The sequence below is a fragment of the Callionymus lyra genome, chromosome 1 (assembly GCF_982586985.1).
Source record: "Callionymus lyra chromosome 1, fCalLyr1.hap1.1, whole genome shotgun sequence".
NCBI lineage: Eukaryota > Metazoa > Chordata > Actinopteri > Syngnathiformes > Callionymidae > Callionymus > Callionymus lyra.
Window position 1 is genome coordinate 51414958 of NC_141818.1, and position 17972 is coordinate 51432929.

Consider the following 17972-nt stretch of genomic DNA (forward strand, 5'->3'; position numbering starts at 1 on the left):
AACTTCCGGACTGTTGCTCCTAAGCTTTGGAACCATCTTCCTCTCTCTTTGCGCTTGATGGAGTCTACTGACTCCTTCAAGAAACATCTGTGTTTGATGATCTACTGACTCCTTCAAGAAACATCTGTGTTTGATGATCTACTGACTCCTTCAAGAAACATCTCTGTGTTTGATGATCTACTGACTCCTTCAAGAAACATCTGTGTTTGATGATCTACTGACTCCTTCAAGAAACATCTGTGTTTGATGATCTACTGACTCCTTCAAGAAACATCTGTGTTTGATGATCTACTGACTCCTTCAAGAAACATCTGTGTTTGATGATCTACTGACTCCTTCAAGAAACATCTGTGTTTGATGATCTACTGACTCCTTCAAGAAACATCTGTGTTTGATGATCTACTGACTCCTTCAAGAAACATCTGTGTTTGATGATCTACTGACTCCTTCAAGAAACATCTTAAGACCTTTTTATTTGTTCAGGCTTTTCCTTGATTTTCTGGAACTCCTGTTGTGTTATCAGTTTTATCTTGATCTATAAAGTATATACTTTATTGAATATTGTTTTTGGTTGTTTAAGCGCTTTGTGACCCTGGTCTGGAAAAGCGCTATTTAATTAAAAATACTTACATTGTTTCATGAAGCTTCACCAACGCAACCAGTCACATGACGAAGCTTGACGTCCAATAAGAAGCTTCTTCTCGACACAATAACGACTCGTCTCAATGTTCGGCTGCATGCAGCGTTTATTTGTTCTGAAGCTTCTCGTAAGAAATCGTACAAAATGAGCAGCTTTTCTGACAAACACAGGTTCACATGCACGTTTCCCGGCGTACAAATCAAACCCCCCCCCACTCAGGCGTCACTTTGGTTCTTCGTTTTATCAAAGACGCACAAGATCGAAGCTGCAGACGGAAACATGCGAGTGTGTGTGTTCAACATGCCGGTGTGTGTTGTTGTGAGTCACTGCGAGTCAGGAAGACGCTTGAACTGGTTGAATGAACATTTAAAGACCGTTTTTATCAAAATACTTCAAAGTTCGATTAAGATTGTTGAGTGTTTTCAGACGTTGACTTCAGTCTCGACAATGTTTGGAAGCGTTGAAGACGAGCACGTACGACTGGCTAACCGTCGCTAATGTAACGTAGCATAAGAATTGTTTAAAGGGCCATGCTGTTTCTAAAAATCTCGTAGTGCAAAAGTAGTTTGGACGCCTTCTGTGCGAGCGAACTATTTACAGTCGTGGACACCAGGAAGTAACACTGTTCGGGTGTGAAACTCAAAAAGTGCAAAAAGAATTCTGCTACGAACTCGACCTCGTGTGACAAGAGAAGAAGATGAACGTTTGGCAGTGAGGTTTTGTTAGCTTGTTAGCTTAGCATCAAGACTTTTGGCGGTAAAACTTTCTTCGGCGGTAAACGCTTGTTTTCATGAGGCCTTGTGACTTTTGAACCAGCAACAGGCGTTCGTTGTTTATGAAGGTAGTTTTGTTTCCAAAATATCTTTTACTTTCATAAAAAAAATGAAAAAAACGACTTCAAAAAAACTGAAAAATATTAGTTTCACTTCGGTTAAAAATCCCAACTTTACATTTTTTTTAATTTAAATAATAAAATAATTTAAAATATATGTAATTTAATAAAAAAGATATATTTTTTACAACAAAACAAAAAAGACTTTATATTCATTTGAATTACGATACAAAAAAATAATATAACAACAACAATTTTAAAATATAATAATAAATTATAATATATAATAATTTCAATTCAGTAAAAAAAAGGCTTAAAAACTACTTTCACTTCAATAATAATAATAATAAAAAAATAACAACTTCAAAGCTCTCTCTTGATCAAAGTAACTTTTGGGGGATTTAAAATAATAAACATATTACATTTTAATCATAATTTGGCCCAAAATACTACTTTATGTTTCATAAAAAAACAATTCTAATCGAAGCAACTGTTTTTTTTATTGAAGTTACTTTTTTAAATGAAATTATATATAATTTTTAATTTACATTTTTTAACTTGGGTTGAAGTTAAGTTTTTTAATTTATCATATTTTATTAAAGCAAATTAAAAAAGCATTATAAAAGAAAAAAATCTTTAATTTATTAGTTAATCTGATTAATGAAATACTTATTTTTAACACTTTAGGTTGGTGGTCGTCTTGAAGCTAAGCTAAACTAAGCTAAGCTAAGCTAACAAGTCATTAAAAGCTACCAGAGGAAAATGACAAGTTCACTGATGACACTTTGTTGCTCCTCAACTCTTATCGTCACGACAACATGATTGTTTAGCTAACATGAACAACATTGAGCCCTTTTTCTTTTCTTTTAGTTTGTTCTCTTTTTTTTGTTGCTGTTGCCACCATGACCTTTGACCCCAGACCTTTCACCTCAAGCATCTAAAGAATGAAAAAAACCTCTCAGCGTTAGATTTGAAGGTAGATTTGTTTCTTCATGAATCAGTAGAAGTTTCTTAATTCCGACCAAGATGTTAAAAAAAGTTTTACTTCAATCCATGTTTCTTCAATAAAAAAAAATAAATAAAAAAAGACCTGAATAGAACAAAAGTTACTTCATTAAAAAAAAAATCATAAAAAGAGAAACAATTCAGCGAAAATGTTAGATTGAGGGACATTTTTTGATCCAATAAAAAAGAATCAAATCCACCTTCATGTGTGAAAACCTCTCGAGGGTTCAGGTGCGCGAAGGTGTCATCAGTGACCTTTGACCTCGAACTTGATTGATCAAGATTATTGTAAACAAAAGGTGTAAACACTGACAGCCGACGTCACTCATGGTCCACGACATGAACGCACACGTGTTACGACTCTCGCCGAACATCGTCCGATCATCGTAACCAACGAAGAGAAATGTGTCTGAAAACAGGAAGTGATGTCACATCCTGCTTCCGATTGTGTAGGTGTGCGAGGGGGCGGGGCTTGATGGCGAGGCACTCTTCATGCATCCTCTGGGTGGCGCCGCTCCCGGAACTGGAACCACGTGGCGGAGCGACCTCCGGTCCACCGGGCAGGAGGTTTAAGGGTCACGGTGAAGACGGACTCGCCCGGTCTCATAGGTGGGTCTCGCCCCGGCTCTCCGGGTCCGGCTGACTCTTGGTGCCCGGGGTCTTGCTCGGCTGCGAGTCCTCGGGCACGTGGGCCAGCGGGTCGGACCGGATGATGTACCTGAAGGAGAGACGCGGGTTCAAAAAAATATACATTTTATTTCAAATAAATGATGTTCTGGATCTTTAACTAAGATAAGAACATAATTTAATTGAAACCAAAACTGCAATACATTTAGTAAAAAGATAAATATATGTTTTATTATTAAATTCACAGTGAAAATACTTTAAAAAAAAAAAAACATGTTAGTAAAGATTCAGCTGATTGGACCAGCCCCCACACAAGTTAGACCATTAACCAATGGGCTGCTTTCTCTGTCATAAGCTCCGCCCATTGAGCGCGAGCACTAAGAGAATTTATTGGATCAGCCACGTGTCAATCAAAACAGATGATTCCGAGTTTTGAAGATCGTTAGAAAAAAGATGAATCAAGAGAAACAGAAATAAAATTGGAACAAAACATTTGCATGAAAAACAACAAAAATAAAGGGGAATAAGCGAAAATAAAATGATAAAAAAACAACAACAGATTAACAATAAGCACGAAAAACAGAAATAAAATTAGTAACAAAAACACTAATTAAATTATCCCAAAAACAACAAAAAAGGTAATTTAAGATGCACTAAAAACCGAATAATAATTATCAAGAAAAACAAGTATTAGCAAAAAAAGGAAATAAAAGTATTACAAAAAATAATAATAATTAACATGAAGTGGAAATAATAAGCATGAAAAACAGACACAATTATCAACAAAAAACAGCAAAACAAAAACATTTTTTCCAGCAGCTTCGTCACATGTGGAAATAAATAAATCCAGTCATGCGTTCATCGTCCAGCAGGGGGCGCTATATTTCATTTAACCATGTAAACTAGTCCAGCTGCAGTAAAAACACATTAAATACAACATTTCAAACATCACTGTTTGTTTATTTAAATGTTCAACGACCTTTGTCGTATTAAATGTTATTTGTTTGTTAAATATGTTATATATGTTAAGTGTGTAGAAAAGTGTGCGACAGACTCACACAATGTCGTTGAGCTCCAGCATGGTGTCGGGGGGAGGATTGATGAGGACGTACGACAGCGTGTTCTGGTGGTCGTTCATCTCGTCTGAAAGTTCAAAGGTCGTCAGTATCCACTCAAGGCTCCGCCCCCTTCTCTTCCTCTGAACCCCCCTGTGGAACCTCTTTAGTGTTGTGACTCTTTAGTGTCGTGACTCTTTTGGTTCATGACTCTTTTGGTTCATGACTCTTTTGTGTTGTGAATCTTTAGTGTCGTGACTCTTTAGTGTCGTGACTCTTTTGGTTCATGACTCTTTTGGTTCATGACTCTTTTGTGTCGTGACTCTTTTGGTTCATGACTCTTTTGTGTCGTGACTCTTTTGTGTCGTGACTCTTTTGGTTCATGACTCTTTTGTGTCGTGACTCTTTTGGTTCATGACTCTTTTGTGTCGTGACTCTTTTGGTTCATGACTCTTTTGTGTTGTGAATCTTTAGTGCCGTGACTCATTTGAGTTGTGAATCTTTAGTGCCTCGACTCATTTGAGTTGTGAATCTTTAGTGTCGTGATTCTTTAGTGCCGTGACTCTTTTGTGTCGTGACTCTTTTGTGTTGTGATTCTTTTCTGTCAAGACTCTTTAGCGTTGTGAGTCTTTAGTGTCATGATTCTTTTTTGTCGTGATTTATTTAGTGTCGTGACTCTTTTGGTTCATAACTCTTTAGTGTTGTGATTCTTTAGTGTCGTGACTCTTTGATGTCGTGACTCTTAGTGTCACGATTCTTTTTTGTCGTGACTCTTTAGTGTCATGATTCTTTTTTGTCGTGACTCTTTAGTGTCATGATTCTTTTTTGTCGTGACTCTTTAGTGTCGTGATTCTTTTTTGTCGTGACTCTTTAGTGTCGTGACTCTTTAGTGTCGTGATTCTTTTTTGTCGTGACTCTTTAGTGTCGTGACTCTTTAGTGTCGTGATTCTTTTTTGTCGTGACTCTTTAGTGTCGTGACTCTTTAGTGTCGTGATTCTTTTTTGTCGTGACTCTTTAGTGTCGTGATTCTTTTTTGTCGTGACTCTTTAGTGTCATGATTCTTCAGATCAGACGATTTGACCTCATGTTTGTGTTCAACATGTGTGGATGTTGTGTTGCTCTGAGATGTTGTTGTGCAGAAGTTAAATTAAGTTAAGTTAAGTCAAGTCTCTCTGAAGACCCCCCTGCTGGGGCCCCTTTATAAAGACAGGCGGTGGAAGAGAGAGAAGGGCCGAGTGTTGGGGGGTAGAGGGGGTCATCCATGCAGCTTCATCACCAACATGCAGTCAAGAGTTCGCACAACATCTCGTTCCTACTCTTCATCATTGTCATCATTGTCATCATCATCATCATCATCATCATCATCATCATCATCATCATCATTCCATACAGGGACAGAGAGGCAGCAGGTTGTCATGCCACAGACAACACTCCTGACACACAAAGACACATATTGTACAAACATACATACACACACACAAACACGCATACAAACACACGCAAGCACTCACGCACACACACACATTTATGAAGACAAATACGCACGCACACACATACGCAGGCACACACATACAAACACACATACAAACACACATACAAACACACATTCAAACACACGCACACACACACACACACACACACACACACACACACAAACACATACATGCATATTGATCAAAGAGAAGTCCCCACACTAGAAGTCACTAAGCCTGTCTCCACCTTGTGGTCCTCCTTTAACATTGTAACTCTGGTCGATATTTCAGCACTGGAGAACAAGATGAAACCCTCCTCTTGCTCGTCTGACGTCCTTCCTTGTAGGCTCTTTATTAAAGTGTTTGATGTAATTGGCCCCTGGGTTACCGAAATGGTAAACCACTCCCTTTCCACAGGGGTTTTTTGTGGGTCCTTGATTATTTTTGCTGTACTTGATTCCCCTCGGTAAAATCATTCAGAGATTTCCTGATATTTCTCACCACATGTTTGCTGATGACATCCAGCTCTACTGCTCTTTTGATCCAACTGAAACTTTTGTTATTGCTCCTGATGATAAAGTTCCAGGGTTGAGTCAATACTATGGTGATTTAGGTCAGTCTGTCAAACTGAGCCTGAGAAACCTGGGTGTTGTATTTGATAAAGACATGTCTCACACACACACACACACACACACACACACACACACACACACACACACACACACACACACACACACACACACACACACACACACACACACTTCATGCAGCATCTTCACTCAGACTGGACCAATAAAAGGCAGCGAGACCCGGACTGAGAGGATCAGAACACATGAGAGAGAAAGAGATAAAGATTAAATACTTATTTATCAGAAGAACAATTAATCCTTCTTGTGTCTTAGTCCAAGTTCAACTCAAGTGTGTAAGTGCATGTGTGTCGTTGTGATGTTGGACTCTATTGTATTGTATTGTATTGTATTGTATTGGTCAAGCATGGAGGTTTGTCACCGCGCGTCATCAATCGTCCAAGGGACTCGTTGTATTAACAAAGCGGCCGTGATTACAGGAGGAGGAGCAGTGAAGCCATTATTACGTCATAATGGACTCTCGTAACCTCTCGTTCGTCCAGATTTCAGAGCAACTTTATAAAGTAATAAAGTGTAAAACATGGTCATGATGAAGAACTTATTCTTGGAGAAGAACATTCACTACATGATACCAGAGTCGACCACTAGTTGATGTTTGAATAAGCAAGATGGTGAATCTTTACATTAAGCATCAGATAAAAACTGACACAGGATCAGTTTAGTTCGATCTGTTATCAAAGACAAACTATACTCGTTCCATTGCAGCGTGGTCGTAGTAAAGTTCTGTTTGTGTTGGTCCTCTTCACCTCCTCCTCACATGTGTTCTGCTCCTCTCACGGCGTCGAACCATCAACCCCGGTGACGAGGACACGATGCAGGAGAGACCAGAGAGAGAGCGAGCGAGCGAGCGAGCGAGGGAAGCGAGCGGCGGCGAGAGACTCGGAGCGACTCATGCGACCTTCTGACCTGACGGTCGACTCCCGTCGTTATACGGTTGCTCGGAAATGTCCTGCAACTCTGAGCGACAGATTCAACCGTTACCTCGGTCGGCCATCTTGAAACCGCGACATGTGATCACAACTCCCTGTTCCGTGATTGGCCGCCTTCGCCGCCGTGTTTGAACGTGTGTTAGCGTGTCATCGGAATATTCAACTAAACAATTGAAACGTTTTGTTCTTTAAGCATTTAATCATTTCTGCGAATAAATTCAATTATTTCTATATTAGAAGGTTAAATGTGTATAGTTTTGAATATTTAAATAAAAATGTTCAAAATAAAAAGACATTTACATATACAGTTTGATATTCTAATTCCAATAATACAAAATAAAATGTCTATATTCAATATTTTGCATTTTACGGCATTTTAAATTCAATATATGAACAAAAATGTTGGTATTATAGTGTCGCCAGACAATACCAACAGAGCACCGAGCTACTCGATGAAACTTTTCAACCAATCGTGCGCAGACGATCATGTGATGACGTGGAAGCATGTGATCAGAGAGCTCGGTGCTCTGTTGGTTTTGTCTGGAGACACTTTTATCGAAAATTTTATATTGCATTTAAAAGACTACGAGGTAAAAAATATTGAATTTTGAAAAATATTTTTTGCATTAAGAGAATAATAATATCAAACTCTATGTGTAAAAAATATCTTTCAAATTATTCATTCTTTTAATTAATTGAAAAACTAATTTGAATATAAAAACAATTCAACTCAATTATTAAATCAATAATTAAATGCTTACAAAAAAAATCTAAAATTTCAGCCAATCATGCGTCTCCTAGTTGACACATCACTCAATGTTAGGCTGAATCTCAGTTTGTGAAAGAACCGCATTTCCCAGAGTGCACCAGCAGCAGCAAACCAGCTGCTTCAGTCATCGGCACTGATGAGCAGCACCTGTGAACTGTGAAATCCTGTGCTGTGTCTCAAATCGCATACTACTCTTAGTATGCTAGAAGTTAGTATGCATCAGTTTAGTGTACATACTAACTAGTACGCAAATTCACCACAGATAGTATGTCTCAAATCAAACTCTGCTGCTACACACTAACAGGAAATCACATGACAGCTTCTTCTTCTACTTCTATTTAACGATGTTTCAACCAGCTGTTTGAACGCTATCGCCACCTGCTGGCAGGACGTATTGCAACTTTGGAAAAATAAATAAAGAAAAAATATGAGAATCGAAATATTCTCGAGATATTTAAGCTGGTATCAGCAGCGAAGACGTGTTTATCCTTCTACTGCTGCTGAAAATGCACCTGTAAGTATATGAATATATATGCATTTATATATGACGTAACTTCCGTTTAAAACGTCACTAAGATGGAGCTGTTTAGTGTTGTTAGTGTCCATCGAACCATACTCAGTTTTGTGGGCGTGTTAGTACGCCAATTTAGTGTGCATGGCGCACTAAATTTCGCATACTAAGAATTGAGACGCAAATACTAACTTTGAGTACGCTAGTATGCGATTTGAGACACAGCAATGGAGGGTCTCAGTCAGTCGGAGAGAGAAGACACTCCAAGTTCGCAACGATGAGTTCAGTCCAAAGACGCCAATGGTTGGTAAAATGTTTGATTTACTTTGATTTAGTGCTTGTTAATTCATTTAAAATATTTGATTAAGTTTAAATGTATTTAAAATATTTGAATGTTTAATTATTTGAATAAATTCAAAATGTTTCAATGTTCAAGTTAATTTAAAATGAATTAAGAATGTTTAATTTAAATGGATAATTAAACTGTTTTGTTTAACTGTCTTTGAAGGTTTACAACCTAATTGACGACAATCCGAAAGAAAATAAAAGTGATTGACAGGAAAATGTGAGGTGTCCTTTGTGTCCTTTGAACCTGAACAAGAGTTTGGACCTGACAGATCTAAACCAACCAACTTGACGGTTCTAAACCAAGCGGTGGACTTGACAGTTGTAAGCCAGCGGAGCAGCCTGGCCCTGAGGATGAACGGCTTCAGATCCAGAAACGAGCAGTTGATACAGAGGAAGTGAAGATGGCAGAAGAGGTCCTGGGCAAGACGGTCCAGCAACTCAAGAAGGAGAGGACCACTGCAAAAAAGCAGCTTCACCAGACAAGCCAACTTCATTTCAAGAGAAGCAAGCAGCATGCCTCAAGAGGAGGTAAAGGAGGAATTCCCTAAGCTTTCAGACGGTTTCAGAAAGACGCTCGATGCCAATGACGACTACAGGACTGGGCTGGAGGCTGACATCAAGACTGAGGAGAAAGAAGCATGTCTTGATGAAGAGCAAGAGGCCGACATTGAGAGATCTGTAAAAGAAGGCGAAACAAAGTTGGCAGAAATAAGAGACATTGTTCAAACAAACCTGTGGTCAAGGTATGGAAAAAGTGACTTTCTTGTGGCAATCCTGGAAGCAGAAAAAGCCAATGATAAGACAGCTGATGTACCTGTGGAAGGTGCCAATTTAGAAGGCTATGAAGTGCACCTCACTCTCTTGGACAAGAGAATAAAAGAGGCCATCTCAAGGGTGTCAACATGGGAGAGATGGATCCCTGTGGACCAAAAGGATGGATTAGATGGCAGAGTCCAGGAGGTAAGGGCATCCTGCTACAGGCTTCAATTAAGAAAAGCTGAATTTGCCACTGGACGGGCAATCCAAGAGCACAGGAGTGAAGCTACCACCTCAACCGCCAACATCCACACCAATAGTGAGACGCCTTGTCATGGTCCTTCCCACTGAAGAACAAACGGAGGCTTGTGTGACCTCCTCTGGGTTTGGAAAACCAGGAGCTCAAGTGGGAGGTGTTGGGCTGAATCTCAGTTTGTGAAAAGAACCGCATTTCCCAGAGTGCACCAGCAGCAGCAGCAAACCAGCTGCTTCAGTCATCGGCACTGATGAGCAGCACCTGTGAACTTTGACCTCATGGAGGTTCTCAGTCAGTCGGAGAGAGAAGACGCTCCAAGCTGAACGATGAGTTCAGTCCAAAGATGCCAATGGTTGGTGAAATGTTTGATTTACTTTGATTTAGTGCTTGTTAATTCATTTAAAATATTTGATTAAGTTAAGTAAATATTTGAATGTTTAATTATTTGAATACATTCAAAATGTTTCAATGTTCAAGTTAATTTAAAATGAATTTAGAATGTTTAATTTAAATGGATAATTAAACTGTTTTGTTTATCTGTCTTTGAAGGTTTACAACCTAATTAACGACAATCCGAAAGAAAATAAAAGTGATTGACAGGAAAATGTGAGTTGTCCTTTGTGTCCTTTGAACCTGAACAAGAGTTTGGACCTGACGGCTGTAAACCAACCAACTTGACACTCAACGTAACTCTTTTGGTCACCATTATACAATCATTTTTAGATTTTATTTTGAAGGATAAAAACAAAAAATATTGAATTAAAAAAATATGTTTTGAATTATTGGAATTCAAATATAATACATGTGTAAACACACATTGTAATTATTAAATTAAACTAAATAAAATAAAAAAAAACATTTAAATATACAAATGATTTAATTCATATATCTGATTAAAAAAAACAACTTTAAATATAGAAAATATTGAATTCAGATATTCAAGAAAAATGATTAAATCCTTAAAAAAACATTTCAATAAACAAGATTCCTTCAATATTCGATGACACTGGTTTCCTCCATAGATCGTAACCCCTGCATGTGTTCGATGAGTTCAAAGAGTGATTACCTTGTAAATATCCTAGATTTACTCGATTCATGACATCGCTCGCAGTGAGATTAGAAACGTCCTCTGAAGGGCGAAGAGACAGATAAAGGCAGAGAGAGAAACAAGAGCAGGAGGGAAGAGACAAAAAGAATCAGGCAAGCCAATGCATTTGCACTTAGAAAGACAGGAAAACTCTTGGAAACAAAGCCATGCATCCGTGTGTGCACTTCTGGTCACGTGACCTCACTGACATTGACTCCTGCCAAGGTGACCTTTAGGGATTATTCTTCCTGAAAGCAGTTGAACGCACAGATTACACGACGAGTGCACGACTCTGGAGCATGATTCTGTTGGGAAATGGATGGAAGCGAAGGAGGAAGCAGGCGGGCGGGGGGGCAGTGAAGAGGTGGAGGGGGTCAGGGGTCAGATGAAGGAGGCGTCCTGGTGACCTGGTGTGATGTCATGAGAGGGTGATGGAGTGTGAGGTGTCACCACAGTATGACCAGGACAGGGTCTGGTGACATGAACGTACAGATCCTCAGATGGTGGAGCAGCCGAACGGTTTCTCTGCAGGACGACTTCAAGGATGTTGAGTCGCAGGAACATTTTCTTCTAAAACATCTAAAGTGATGTTGAAATTAGATTCTCTTAACGCCTCAGAGGTTTTTTCCCCATCCTATTAAACGTTTGTCTGCCTGCTGCTGATTTTTTAAAACCTTTTAATGGAAGTGATGTGAGAAAAACACTTTTGATCAAAGTTCGTCTATTCTTTCGTTCTTTATAATTCAACAAACTGGGTTTAAAATATATTCAGTTTGTGTTGCCATTAAACTTCCGGCCTCTAGATGGCAGCAGTCGATACGTCCTTCGCAGCTAAAGGAAGAATGATGACTGAGGATGAGAGGATACAGTGAGACCAGCAGCTTTTAAAGCTGATGTTTGGACATATTTTGGTTTGAAAACAAATGAAAGCAGTTACAACTTCGTCAAGAGTCATGTGGCAAAAGCCGGAACATATTAGCTTCGTGACCAAATACACTATAAAACATCTATTAACATCAGTTAGAAATGTTGACTCTGGTGTTGTGATAGTGTAGTAACAAGTATATATGTGTAGTATTGTCCAGTACTTGACTCTGGTGTTGTGATAGTGTAGTAACAAGTATATATGTGTAGTATTGTCCAGTACTTGACTCTGGTGTTGTGATAGTGTAGTAACAAGTATATATGTGTAGTATTGTCCAGTACTTGACTCTGGTGTTGTGATAGTGTAGTAACAAGTATATATGTGTAGTATTGTCCAGTACTTGACTCTGGTGTTGTGATAGAGTAGTAAGAAGTATATATGTGTAGTATTGTCCAGTACTTGACTCTGGTGTTGTGATAGTGTAGTAACAAGGATATATGTGTAGTATTGTGGAGTACTTGACTATAGTGTTGTGATAGTGTAGTAACAAGTATATATTTGTAGTATTTTTCAGTACTTGACTCTGGTGTTGTGATAGTGTAGTAACAAGTATATATTTGTAGTATTGTCCAGTACTTGACTCTGGTGTTGTACTATTTACAGACTACATGACTCTTCTATCAGCTTTAAAAGTGATGCTGGACTCACTGAATCCTCTCGTCCTCAGTCATCATTCTTCCTTTATCTGCTGAGGACATAAGGATCGTGCCATCTAGAGGCCGGAATTTAAATTGACTGTAAAAAAAAGAGAATCGAATGATTTTATTTTATTCAAACTTTATAGAAATATAAGCCATAAAACAAACTATGATAACAAATCGAAAAATAATTTGTGAAAAAAAGTGAAAAGATACTTTTGGGAGTATTTCTTTGAAAGAATATTGTGATATTTCAGTGTATCCATCCATAACTATCTGAGAATCAGTGTGTTTGCGACTCATCATCCAGGAAGCTGTGTCGACCGTGAGAGACGTGGAGCAGATCGATCACCAGATGAGGATTTCTGGAGCGTTGGATGCCGTGGATCCACTCACCGTAGCCCACGGTGGGCAGACCCAGGTGCTTCATGCGGTTCTTCACCAGCTCCGACAGCTCCTGGCGCTCCGAGCGTCGATACAAGCTCAGCCTCTGCTGCGAGATGCGTTCGGCGCGACTGGAGGGTTTGTTGTTCTTCCTGCTGAGGCGCCGCGCCCACTGCATGCTCTTCTTCCGCAGCAGCGTGCGCTCTGATTGGTCGCTGGAGCTGGAGTTACGGTGCGCGGTTTTCTCCTTCCAGTCGCCGCGCTCTCGCGGCTCCGCGCCGGGGTCTGGGATCGACACCTGAGACTGAGAGGATACACGGGTTCGACTGGTTGGACTGAAGAGGAATCAAAAACATTTGACCGTATTTTAGCTTTTATTAGCGACGAATGTTGAAGAAAATCATCAGAATATTGAAGGGATTTAACAAATTGAATTGTTTTGTCGAAATAAAAATAATAATACAAATTAAATTCAATCATTTCTATATTGAAATATTTCATTTATAACTGTAACTGAATTTTAATTTTTTTTTTTTAGTAACAAGGATATATGTGTAGTATTGTGGAGTACTTGACTCTGGTGTTGTGATAGTGTAGTAACAAGTATATATTTGTAGTATTTTCCAGTACTTGACTCTGGTGTTGTGATAGTGTAGTAACAAGTATATATGTGTAGTATTGTCCAGTACTTGACTCTGGTGTTGTGATAGTGTAGTAACAAGGATATATGTGTAGTATTGTGGAGTACTTGACTATAGTGTTGTGATAGTGTAGTAACAAGTATATATTTGTAGTATTTTCCAGTACTTGACTCTGGTGTTGTGATAGAAAATCATCAGAATATTGAAGGGATTTAACAAATTGAGTTGTTTTGTCGAAATAAAAATAATAATAAAAATTAAATTCAATCATTTCTATATTGAAATATTTCATTTATAACTGAAACTGAATTTTAATTTTTTTTTTTTTACACATAGAGTTTGATCTTTTAATCCAATAATTCAACATTTTTAATTCTAAACTTAATATCTTTTAATTCATAGTCTTTTAAATTGAATATAATAGTGCGACTAGACATGACCAACAGAGTATCGAGCAACTTGATCAATCACGTGATACATTATTATTGAATTTTTTTTTTTTACTCTAGTGTTGTCTCAGGGTCAAGGTGACCCAGAGGCCTAAAAACAAATATGGTATCCCTTTTGTTGTCTCTGGGTGAAGGTGACCGGAGGCCTTAAAACAAATGTGTTTGTGGTATCCCTTTTGTTGTCTCTGGGTCAAGGTGACATGAAGGCCTATAAACAAATGTGGTGTCCCTTCTGTTATCTCAGGGTCAAGGTGACCCGTAGGCCTACAAACAAATATGGTATCCCTTTTGTTGTCTCTGGGTGAAGGTGACCGGAGGCCTTAAAACAAATGTGTTTGTGGTATCCCTTTTGTTGTCTCTGGGTCAAGGTGACCCGGAGGCCTATAAACAAATGTGGTGTCCCTTCTGTTATCTTAGGGTCAAGGTGACCCGTAGGCCTAAAAACAAATGGGACAGAACAATCACATTTGTTTTCAGGATTTTGGGTCACCCTGACCCTGAGACACACACAAAGATTTACTCGTTTTTTTAATTGAATAATATTTCTGGATAATTTAATTCATTAATTGCTATAGTGAAAGGTTGAATCAGATAAAAAAAGAACAAATTAAAAATGTATGTTGGTATTCAGTAGCTCGATGTTCTGTTGGTTTTGTCTAGTGACAATATTTTACCAACATTTATATATTTAATTTTTCAAATAAAAAACTAATTGAACATTTTTTTTAAATTAAGGGACGTAGAATAGTACAGACACCATGTGTAAAGACAATATATATGTTTTTTAAAACACTATATATTTTTTTAATATATTTATAAAAAAACAAAAAACATAATGTAAATTTCAATATACAAATAATTCAATTTGGTTATTTTTTTGTTGTTGTTGTTTATTTAAATTTATTGAAATCAATTGTTCAAAAAGAAAAAAAGATTAAAAAAGATTCCAATAAAAGATTAAAAGCTTCAACATTCGTTAAACTGCTTCAATCTTGTGTTGATTTTCTTCCGTAGAAAGTATTGACTCCGAGGATCGTACCTGAGCGTTACCTTCGCTGCCCTGTTCAGAGACACCAACAAACATCAAACAGAAAGAGATGCAATAAAAGATGGCGGTCGAGCCAAATCAAATCAGCAGGAACAGAATCTGATCCGATCATCCAAAGAAAAGTGTTTCGAGTCTCTTTCAAGTCTTCTTCTCCTCGACTCACCTCTGAGGTGGAGAACATGTGCGACTCCGTCCTGTAGATCCCGATCGGGATCTCGGCGCTGGACGAGCAGAGTTTCTGGAAGAGTCGCCCGTAAGTCCGGATCCACAAGTCTTCCTCGGTGATCTTCATCTGGGAGAAGAAGTCCAGACACTCGTGAAGATAAAGACTTCATTAAGATTCTATTTTTGTATTTGTTTTTCTCTCAGCAAAGTATTTTGGTACTTCTACCGGATTTCTTTCAAGATTGGATTTTTGTTTTTTTGTCAATATAGGATTTTTTATTTTGCAATTTGTCTACATGTTATTTTTATATTTTGTCAAGATTGTATTTTGAATATTTTTAAGATTGTGTTTTTGCTTTTTTCATTTTAATTTTTATATTTTATTAAGTTTGTATTTTAAATATTTTTCAAGACACATTTTTTTAAGAATGTATTTTTTATTTTGTAATTTGTGTATATTTTATATTTGAAATATATTTTTCAAGATTTTCCTTTTTCTCTGTTTGAAAATAGAGTTTTTCAAAACGGAAATTTTGTATTTTGTCGATATGTATTTTTTTAAATTGTAATTTGTATTTTGCAGTTGTATGTATATATATATATATATATATATATATATATAATTCTTACATTTTGTCAAGATTTTATATTTTGTGCTTTCTTTCCTTTTCAAGATGAGGATTTTTTTTCGAGATGATGTTTTGTATTTTATTAAGTTTGTATTTTAAATATTTTTCAAGACACATTTTTTTAAGAATGTATTTTTTATTTTGCAATTTGTGTATATTTTATATTTGAAATATTTTTTATTTTCATTTTTCAAGATTTTCCTTTTTCTCTGTTTGAAAATAGACTTTTTCAAAATGGAAATTTTGTATTTTGTCGATATGTATTTTTTTAAATTGTAATTTGTATTTTGCAGTTTGTATATATATATATTTTTACATTTTGTCAAGATTTTATATTTTGTGCTTTCTTTCCTTTTCAAGATGAGGATTTTTTTTTCGAGATGATGTTTTGTATTTTATTAAGTTTGTATTTTAGATATTTTATAAAATTGAATTTGTTTTTCAAGAATTTGTTTTTTATTTTGTATTTTCTGCATATTTTATATATGAATTTAGTTTATATTTTATTTTTTCAAGATTTAACTTTTCTCTCTGTTTGAGAATGATCTTTTTCAAATGGTATTTCTGTATTTTCTCAGTATTGTTTTTTGTATTTTTTTATTTTCATTTTTTTTCAAGATTGTATTTTGTATTTTTGAAATTTGTCTTTATTTATTTTTTTATATTTTGTCAAGATTTTTTATTTTAAAGTTTGTGCTTTCGTTCTTTTTGAAGATGGTATTTTTTTATTTGGTCAACATAGTATTTTTGTATTTTTTCAAAATGTTTTCTTTTTCTATTTTTGTATTTTTTTCTTCTATTTTTGTTGTTTTTTTCAAGATTGGATTTGAATAAAAAGATTTTAAAACACGTCACATAAAGAACTGTTGAATCACTTCCTGTTCAGAATGACAGTTCGCTGACGTGTCAATCAAACTGGACTCCGGGTCACGTGACACTTACGACACACAAGTATCCAGAACCAGGAGTCGTGTCCAGACCCAGCAGCAGGCGAGTGATGGCGATCATGTAGTCTTTGACGAACGACTGTGAACAGAGTTGTCGATAAAGTTTGTTCAATAACGAGGTGACATCTCCAGGTGTGTTGGTCTCACCTGGTACAGAAGTTCATCTCACCTGGTACAGAAGTTCATCTCACCTGGTACAGAAGTTCATCTCACCTGGTACAGAAGTGTGTCCAACATGCTGATGCTGAAGACTCGACCAGCGGCGAACGGCAGTCGGAACATGAAGGCCAGGTTTGATCCTTTATCTCGTTCGATCTGAGACACAAACCAGAGTCACACGTGTTTGCAATATTCAACAGTATCGTTTTTTAATTTAAACTATTATTTTTTCTACTGAATCAGAATTTATTTTAAATAACTTATTCTAGAGACAATATTACAATAATGTTTGTTTAAAATAAAATAATCCATTTAATATATTGCAAATATTCACTCTCACTGTTTTTAGATTTTTGTGTAGCAATTAAACTTCCGGCCTCTAGATGGCAGCAGTCATTAAGTCCTCCACAGCGAAAGGAAGAATGACGACTGAGGACGAGAGGATACAGTGAGTCCAGCAGCTTTTGAAGCTGATGTTTGGACATATTTTGGTTTGAAAACAAATGAAAGCAGTTACGACTTAATCAACACATTATCATAAGTCCAGAGTTAAGTACTTGACAACCCTACACATATAAACTTGTTACTACACTATCACTATACATCGTATTGTATTTTATCGTGATATCGACACACGCTTGACAGTACAAGTTAAATTTAAGACTAAAATACACTTGAAATAAAGAAAAACGTTGATTTTAATATATATATATATATAAATTATGTCACTGGATTAATTATGGAGTGAGTGTGCGTACACCAGATTTTGTTTCACAAAAGTTTGAGATTTAAATCGAAGAAAATATATATTGAAAATATATTTAAGACATTTGATGCCAATTAAAGCAAGTACAGACAAAGTATCAAAACCAAGACGGTCTTATCCTTCATGAGATGTCAAGATGAAGCTTCATGAAACAGTGTCATTATCTTCAGAGTTCACTAGATGGTAGTGATGTGTTGATGAAGTTTCATGAAACAGTGTCATTATCTTCAGAGTCCACTAGATGGTAGTGATGTGTTGATGAAGCTTCATGAAACAGTGTCATTATC

At 36.8% G+C, this 17972-nt stretch overlaps 1 protein-coding gene across 12 annotated transcripts in view; it reads right to left on the reverse strand.

Moving 5' to 3' along the window:
• Positions 1–750: 750 nt before the first annotated feature.
• Positions 751–17972, reverse strand: part of LOC148090090 (potassium channel subfamily T member 1-like) — a 114264-nt gene continuing 97042 nt past the window's right edge. For 5 of the 12 annotated variants that reach the window (XM_087812112.1, XM_087812057.1, XM_087812052.1 and 2 more), the window contains 9 exons: positions 16974–17075; positions 16756–16839; positions 15183–15311; positions 15011–15031; positions 12894–13185; positions 10914–10976; positions 7185–7235; positions 4163–4247; positions 751–3195 (listed from right to left, as the gene is read on the reverse strand). In XM_087812112.1, the coding sequence (XP_087668238.1) occupies positions 3081–3195; positions 4163–4247; positions 7185–7235; positions 10914–10976; positions 12894–13185; positions 15011–15031; positions 15183–15311; positions 16756–16839; positions 16974–17075 (942 nt within the window). In that variant the 3' untranslated portion in view covers positions 751–3080. The remainder of the gene's footprint in view (positions 3196–4162; positions 4248–7184; positions 7236–10913; positions 10977–12893; positions 13186–15010; positions 15032–15182; positions 15312–16755; positions 16840–16973; positions 17076–17972) is intronic. The other 7 variants (XM_087812084.1, XM_087812119.1, XM_087812101.1 and 4 more) reach the window with 5 other exon arrangements.